The sequence below is a fragment of the Cariama cristata genome, unplaced genomic scaffold (assembly GCF_000690535.1).
Source record: "Cariama cristata isolate BGI_N322 unplaced genomic scaffold, ASM69053v1 scaffold2150, whole genome shotgun sequence".
NCBI lineage: Eukaryota > Metazoa > Chordata > Aves > Cariamiformes > Cariamidae > Cariama > Cariama cristata.
This window is the reverse complement of record NW_009593856.1, coordinates 16767-25370: the sequence shown is the minus strand read 5'-3', so window position 1 is coordinate 25370 and position 8604 is coordinate 16767. Positions and strand designations below refer to the sequence as shown.

Sequence of the window (8604 nt, the reverse complement as noted above, 5' to 3'; positions counted from 1 at the left end):
AGTTGTTATGTAGTGGTCATGTAAGAGGATGGATATCTGGGCACTGATGGATACCATGCTGTGAAGGGAGCCAGTAAAATAGACGTAAGGTTTGTCTGTCACCTGCAAACAAACACATCTCTAGACAGCTCTGTGTTCCTCGGATTTTAGTGTGACATCTGTAAAGATAGTGCTGCTCCTCAAGCTGCAGGCTGTTTTCAGTGCAGGTGATGACTTCTGCTGGGTTCATTGCCTCTTGAGGAGGGACTGACTTGCACAGCAAGGTTTAGTTCCCATCTTAATGCAATCTGTGCTTTTTGTGTTCCACCACCAAAAATTATATTCTCTGGAAGAAGGATTTTAATCACTTTGCTCGCTTAAAAAGAGGACCTTAATATTGTTGCTGATGAACATGCATGATGGTGCCTGTTCTGGGAAACAGAGTGCAGCTGCCAGCTGAAGTCCTCGACGTTTTCGTGACCATTTTCTGCACTGGGCAGAACCTGGAGCTGACCGAACCTGGAAATCCCTCTGCTTTTGTGTTTGTGGAGGAGCCAGGAGTGAGCCAGGGCTGCATCAGCTCTCTGCGCCTTCCAGAGTTGGGGTTGCAGGAGGAGCTGAACTGTTTCTTGCCAGCTAGAGCCGGGTGCTCTGGGTGTGTAAGTTACTGGGTGACAGCAGCTCTGATTCTGTAGTTTCATATGATTTTTAATACACAATGAAAAGCTATGAAAGGTGTGTAACTTCTTCTTTCTCTTTCCAGCTACTCTTACCTATGACACTCTCAGGTTCGAATACGAAGACTTCCCTGAGACCAAAGAACCCGTTTGGATCCTCGGTCGGAAATACAGTGTTTTTACAGGTATTTTGCATGCACAATGCAGTGTGCTCTAACACTCCAGAGGACTTTGATAGTGTTGCACTTTGCTTTCTGAGCAGCAAGGTGACTGCAAACCTTGTAAGTACGCTGCAGAGTCTGTCTGTTTGCTGGCAAAGCGTGTGGACCGTAACTGCTATGCTACTGTATGTCTGGCCATCTCCGCGGACTCTGAAATATTTTTGTGCAGAAGGTTACCCTATAGTAGTTATTGGGACTTGTGTCGTGAGGCCAGGATGGTTGAAGCAAGGGAATAGCTCTGAGCAAAGGCAAGAAGGTGATTTACTGCTTCATAATTTGCCTATGGCCATAGTGTGTCTGGGTTGATTGCAGCTATTTTGGGGAAAAAAGAAAGTTTCTTTTACATAGCAGCACTGTCCTGTTCCTCAGCCAGATTTTGCCTCTCTGGGCATGCAGACTGTGTGAGGAGCAGAATGCTGTTGTCGTTAGGGAAGGTGAGTGGGAGATGGATTTAGCTGTGTTTGGTGTTACCCTCATGTGCGTGCCTTTTGATACTGAAAATTTTTCAGAAAAAGAAGAGATCTTGTTGGATGTGACCTCTCGGCTTTGGTTCACCTACAGAAAGAACTTCCCTGCTATCGGTACGTACTGTGGATGAGTCTAAGTGCATCCTGGAAATGATGATAGTCCGGTTATCTCTACTTAATAAAACAGTCCCTGCAAGCATAATGTTAATGCACTTCTGTTTATAAGAATCTGAAATGCACTTCATTTAATTGATAGGATAGACTTTTTGTTTATCTGATCATGGGAGTTCCTCATCCACTTGGGTATGAGCGATAACAGTGATTTTAAAAAGGACACAAGAATGAGTTTGGGAAGCCTACCTAGAAACATCCTTTCTTTGAGCAACATGGGAAGATTTTTGTACTTCATGTTCGTTAGGGCCTACGTAAGTCTCACGTGAAATATTATTTAATGATGATCTTGGGCTTGAAGTGGATTAAAATAATGAAAGCTAGAGATCTGATACAGAAATTACTGCCTTCGTGCATCTACTCTAGACTGTGTGGGGTTTTTCGTTGGTTGGCGGGGTTTAAATGCCTGAAGTGGCTGTTACACACAGGAACCGTAGTAATATGGGGAGTGAACTCAAAGGAGGATGTCTTGGTTCCTTAAGATATTCTGCATGATCTCTTCTGCAGTTTAGTTTTGTGTGCTGGGTGGAAGGTGTATCAGAAGAGATCTAAGAGCAGGTAAATGGGATTCCAAGCCCCATCCGTGTCCCCACTGTCAGCATCATCCCCAGCGGTCAGCAGGGAAAATGGCTCAGATTTGGAAAAGAGACTTCTTGGCAGCTGGTCTTTCTGTCTTGTTCTGTTCTTGCCCTACTGGGAAACCTTTGCCTAACAAGCTATGAGACATCTTTGATGCAGTTTATTCCCTTTAAATTCGCGTTTGTGAGCCATACTTAAACATGCGATTGAAATTGAAGGGTTAGCGTGTGTTTAACTATGGCTCACAAACACAATCAGGGTTTCTAGGTGAGTTATTGAGGGGTGAATAGAAATCCCATTTTCTGAGTCATTTCCCATTTACAGTATAGATACAATTTGCATGTCATACAATAAACCTTTCCTTTTTCAGTCTTTTTTCTCCCAGTCATCCCTTTTATTGTTGGCCACTTCCCTCTGTACTTGCCCACTTAAATACTGTGAGCCCTTCAGAGGGTAAGGGGAATGTCTTATGCTAATTTTGTAAAGCATTATCAATTTCAGATGTTGTATATGTTACAAATTGCTGGCAAAATTATAGAAGATAGCTGCTGGCCATCCAGAAGTTGATTAAGTAGTTCTCTTGGGTGATTTTTCTCCCTGTGCTTTTCGTGCAGAGTAGTTGCACAGGATCAAAAGTAGAAAGCATTACAAAGAAACTACTTCTACCAGCTGTGCTAAGGGACAGCTGACTGCATACTTCTAAGACAGCTCACTTGCTGTGGTCACGCTAAACATTTTATCTATGAAACTTGTAATAATAGCCAGAGCTTCAATGGAGAGGCAGCAGTTTCCTTTTGAAGTTCTGTCAGGGAACTGCTTCCAGCCTTGAGGCCTTTGTCTCAGACTTTCCAGTGTGAGGTAATACCCAGCTTATTCTCCAGTATTACGTCGGATGTGGGTTTTTTTTGTTGCTGGGGTGGTTTGTGATTTGGTTTTGTTTTTTTTTCTGGCTGGTGGGTTGGTTTTTTTTGCTTAACTATATTGTTCACTTTGGAATCTCATCCAGTCATAGCTGCTTATGATGTGGGAATTCCTTGGGAGTGATTTGTTTTGCATGATGAGTTGCCTCCTGAAGATGAGGATCACAAGAAGTCACCTGTAACAAGCACCTCTGTGTAGAAATGTGTCTCTGAATTGGGCGGGGAGTCTGCACTTAGGCTCAAGAGCTGTTGTGCTCCTGAGAAATGCAGCTCTCTTTCTAGTTGAGTTGCTTGGATTTCCCTTTGAAGTTTGGGGGTTTTTTTCCCTTTCAGTTAGTGTTAGAGGGTTTTTTTGTTTGTTTCTAAGGGATGTCAATAAGTTACTCATCAATAACTACATTTTTATTTCTCAGCCTTGGGTATGTGAGCGAAGGTAGTCCTTATTCCCTGCCTGATTTCTTGGGTGAACCTGCTACCTGTGCAGACTTACAGTGCTTTCATTTCTTCTCCTTCTTGGCAATGTTTTACTATTCATAACATATTTATTTTCTGTCCTCATTTACAGGAGGAACTGGTCCCACATCTGATACTGGCTGGGGCTGTATGTTGCGGTGTGGCCAGATGATCTTTGCTCAGGCCTTGGTCTGCAGGCATTTGGGAAGAGGTAAACCAGTGCACAGCCCATACCGACTTCCAGGGCCATGTGCTCCCACAAGTGCAGTACTTGTAAGGACAGCAGATAACAAGGGCACAGCTGGGGATTGCTGAGGACTCTCTTAAGTTTTTCTTCAGTCTTCTCAAGTTCAGGGCTGTTGAAGAAACAGTCTACTGGAAACCCTGCAGCAGTTTTCTCCCTGCTGTCTACAACTCTACATACATAGATATAGTTGCCCAAGCCTTAAAACCAGGCAGAGCCCTGTAACGTGCTAGTTAAATCCATTGAAGCCAAGTGTGTACTAGATTTTTCTTGAAGGGTGTGTTTTATATAGCTGAAGTTTGAAACAACTTAGTAGATTGATTCTTGTTTATAGTTCAGTTTTGTCACAAAGCTCTCGCTTACTCAATGTAGTCTTCTCTCCCTGAATACTTCTGTTCTTGTCCTTGACTCATGCTTGATCTGTAAGCGGTTATACCAGAGCACTTTTTTGACAGTTGGTGGTGGCCTTTGAGTTTGTGGGGAATGATTTTTGTAGTGAGGTCACCTGTTTTCTTCCCAGAATATGTAGTTCACACCTGTCAATGAGAAATTGTAATCCTATTTCCCATCCATGGGATAGAGGCACAATTTGTTTTTTCTGATTTTTTTTGTCTGTTTACTTTTTTGTGGGTGATATTGCTTCATTCCAGCTGTGAGAATGCTTACTTTTCTTTTAAAATTAATCCTTTAGTGTTGGGAATGCCTCAGATGCCTAGCAATAACATCGTGACATGAAAATCGGGTCGGCTGATGGATGCAGAGGGAGGAGAATTGTAGCTTACAGCCTCTCGTTGCTAATAAATACCGTGTTTTGTTTCATATGTCTGCTTGTCTGTCTTAGACTGGAGGTGGATAAAAGGGAAGAGGCAGACGGATAATTACTTCAATGTTCTTAATGCCTTCATTGACAAAAAAGACAGCTACTACTCCATTCACCAGATAGGTAAGAGTCTGGGTGCTGAAGAGGGTGGAGATACTCAGTCTGGGTTCCCATGAGTGTAGAACATTGCTCTGTGTTTGTTTTACTAGCTTAGCAAAAAAAAAAAACAACAACAACAAAAAAAAAAACCAAACAAAAAAAACAACAAGCAGGTCAGGTAGTACATGGTACTGTGCTGCTTGTTTTCTGATGTGATGTAAAACTACCACTCTATTATGGATTATGATGGATTTTTCTTCTTGATTCCACTAAGGCTGTCAGGTTTGCCTAATGCTTCAGGTTATATTCAGCATCACTTTCTATATCCTAGCAGGCTAAGGTGGGAGGAATGCATGTGGCTGCTATTCTCACTAGGACCTTGTAATACGAGAAGATTGCTGAGCAAAGAAATTCTCAGAAGTAGCAAATGGACTAAGGAAGGATCTCACTTTGATATAAACTTCCCTGGCAAATAAAAGAGAAACAGCCTGATCCAGTTTTTCCTATAGGGTCTTAAGGCGCCTATAGCTTCAGCAAACAGAACCTCAGTTTACAGGAGTGGTCTGGTGATCACTCTTAAGTAAAATTTCTTCTGAGGTAACATTGCCTTTTGAACTTCTGCGTTACTGTATTTTGGGGAAAGGATTTGCCTTACAGTCTTTCAGGATATGCTTCTCTCTCCCATGTATACTAAGTTACCCCATGAAAGGGCAGATTCTGCTGACTCAAAAATGTTTCCAAGTGAGATTTCCTCCCTATTAAATACAAACTCTGATTAGGAAGGGATGCAGTGCAGGTGAAATTATTTGCAAAAGGTTTTTTTTTTTTTTTTTCTTGTGATGCAGCCCAGATGGGAGTTGGAGAGGGAAAATCCATAGGTCAGTGGTATGGACCAAACACAGTCGCACAAGTGCTCAAGTAAGTGCTGCGTTTTCCCTTTATATCTTTTGAACCACACAGTAGGATCATTTGGTCGGTAGTACCTCCTAGCTTACAGGTTTCTGCCCGTTGGCTGAAGTGCAGCTGTGTGTTTTAATGCCGTTAGCAGGCAACCTGCTTGACTTTATCAACCTGCTTGGGCAGGAACTTGAAAAGAGCCCTTCTGTCATTCAGGTGCTGGCAGGATGTGAGAGAAAACAGATTTCAAGTTGAGGACAGAAGCAAAGACAGGCAGACACCAGAAGCAAGTGTCAGAGTAGATGATTGTTGCCATCATTTGGATCTCTGCTAGCCTCTGAGTTGCCTCTGCTGACCCGACAACAGTGTCATCGTTAACAAAAAGCTGCCAGCGAGCCATCAAGTCACTAATGCATTAGCAGAGGAAAGCGTTAATATTTGCTGCCTGGGTTCGATCGTAACAGGCAGAGGATCAGAGCGGTGCTGGAGCATGGACTGCCTTTAATAACTGAGACACACTGTATTTTGAGAAACATTCTCCCTCCTGTCACCGTTCTTCCCTGACTTGGGTTAGGTGAGGAGATAGCTCCCTGGAATAGGCTAGGATTGCCTAAAAGCAGCTTTCCCAGGTCAGACCATATGCCAAATTAGCCCAGGATCTGGTATAGGTGATCAGGAGATATGTACAGAAAGTAAAAGTGATTGTGTTTTGTTTTTTTTTTCATTTATTATTATTTATTTTTTTATGCTGTCTCCCTTTCTGGTAACCAGCAGTTACATTTGAGTTGAAGATTGTATCAGGGCTCTTGTACTTAGTAGCTGCTGAGGGACAAATTCCCAGGTGGGGTCCCATTTGCAATCTTGTTTATTCTTCCAGCCATATTAACTAGTGGCAGTGAAGTCTACAACTCTGATACATGTATAAAAGCATACTTCACAGCATAACTGATGAAAGCCAATCTCTCCTAATCCAGTTTCTCCTCTCTGAAACACCACCATCTTTGTCTTGTTGTAACTAATCCTTGCTTTTTTTTCCTATAGAAAACTTGCAACTTTTGATACATGGAGTTCACTGGCAGTACATATAGCCATGGACAACACAGTAGTGATGGAAGAAATCCGTAAGTATCACATGGAAGTAGAATGTGGTATATCCTCTGGCAGCAAGAAGCCAGAAAAAAACTGGAGAGCATATAGTAGTACAACACAACAAGCACAAAGTAAATGTTCTGTCTTAAAGCTGTGGCCAAGCGTGCTAAAACCAGATGAGAATTGCTGTTCTAGGGCAAGGAAGCCCCTTGTTTGACTTTTGCTTCATCTGATAAAGCCTCTGACTTGGTACTTTGGCCTCTGGATCTGGAGAGGAGGTCTGCTGACCTTCAGACAATAGGTGGGAGGTGCTTGGAAGGTAGCGTCAAACTTGTTTATGGCCACAGGTAGCAAGCAGTAAATGGCTGCTTCCTCTCTTATATAATGGGGTAGGAACGTCTCTGCTATTAGGCAGAATAAGAAAACTAGAACAGATTGGTGGAGAGGAAAATGAACAAAATTGGCAGGTTGGGGGGAAGAAGGGAATCCACCTCTGGAGTGGATCTCTCATCATCTTTTAAGGAGTGCTCACTGCTTGTTTCTCTCTCTTTTTTTTTTTTCCCCCCTTTCTTTTTTATCTTTGCTTTTTTTTTCCCTTGGTGCATCCTGACAATAGGATGGCTCTGGAGGCTGAGCAGCTGTGCGATGTGTTCGTCCCTAGCGTGCTTGCTCAGGCTACAGTGCCGTAGTAACCAAAGCTGAATGCCTGCATTGCTGGTTGCTGCAGTCCTGCATGGTCCTGGCCACACAAGCCTTCCCCTCGCTTGCTAACTAACTCATGAGGCGGTGCGCTTATACAGCACAAAACCATGCAATGTTTTCTGCCAGGTTAGTGTTCTGAAACAGCACGTACAACAGTCCAGTGAGTGCTGGAGCTGGTGCAAGGTTACAGGTGAGATCGTGGCAGGCATCATTTAGGCTAGCTTCGGCTGCGACAGAGCCAAAATGAATTAACAGGCATTTTGTCAATAGAGTGCGCATCACTTTACAAAGTCACATCTCTTATCGCATAGTCTGAATTGAGAGGCCAAGAAATGTAGGGTCTGATTGAGAAATGCCTGTCTAACCTTAGGTACATGTAGTCCTGTGAAGGTACCCTTGGCTTAAACAAGGGCCAGCGTGAAAACAGAAATTGGATTTATCTTTCATCTTTAGCCTGAAAACATGTACTTCTAGAACTGAAGCATGCTGGCTGCGAGGCTTGGTATGCTGCAGGCTCTTGTCTGTGTGGCACTGACTGTTCAGCACTGACACCACTTCAAGGAATGTGTTCATACAGCTCGTAATGTGCAGGGGGTGTTTGTTTATTTTGCTCAAATGTGAATGATCATGTACCTGTTCAGGGCCTGAAAGTCACTGTGGGTCTGATGCGTTACATGTCTGTAGGTATGTGTTATATATCTTGTGCCCCAAACATCTGTCAATAGTGAAGCATTCAGAAGCTAATGCTGTTTCATACATCTGCTAAACTGGGTCACCAATACTGTTCAGCCTAAGGTTCATAGGAAATGCCTTTTGCTACAGCGGTGAAGAACCATCCGTCTTTATCCCTTCTGAGTCAGTCTGTTGTATCAAAAAGGGGCTTTTAGTTGGGCATTGGAGGATCCTGTGCATCAGAAGGGTGGTGAGAAACCAAGACAGTAAAACCAGTCCCTGACAGCAGCAGCCACAGCAGGAGAGATGTTGTGTCAGGTCTGTTGGAATATGTTTGCAGTAAATAGTTTGGATCCCGCTGGGAAGCTCTAGGCCGGTTCTGCTGTGCTGTGGCACCATAGCGCTGCAAGGCCTGCCAAAGAAGCAAGGTGAATTTAGTCTGTGCCAAGCTCCCTACTGCTTAAACTTGGGTTAAATATGTTCATATCACAGCACAGGATTGCCAGTTGCTTTGTCTGATGAGGAAACCTGCAGTGACACCTCATTCAGCAACAGCCCTGGTTGGCAGCTGATTTCAGATCATCGGAACAGGCAGGCTACTGCAACAAACCCCC

The 8604-nt window shown here is 43.4% G+C and overlaps 1 protein-coding gene across 1 annotated transcript in view; it reads left to right on the top strand.

Annotated features, from left to right (window-relative positions):
• Positions 1 to 398: 398 nt before the first annotated feature.
• The window catches only part of ATG4B (autophagy related 4B, cysteine peptidase), a 15426-nt gene continuing 7220 nt past the window's right edge, over positions 399 to 8604 (top strand). Inside the window, exons 1-7 of the mRNA XM_009695725.1 lie at positions 399 to 603; positions 743 to 841; positions 1387 to 1458; positions 3580 to 3678; positions 4553 to 4654; positions 5476 to 5548; positions 6569 to 6648. Of these exons, the coding sequence (XP_009694027.1) occupies positions 399 to 603; positions 743 to 841; positions 1387 to 1458; positions 3580 to 3678; positions 4553 to 4654; positions 5476 to 5548; positions 6569 to 6648 (730 nt within the window). The remainder of the gene's footprint in view (positions 604 to 742; positions 842 to 1386; positions 1459 to 3579; positions 3679 to 4552; positions 4655 to 5475; positions 5549 to 6568; positions 6649 to 8604) is intronic.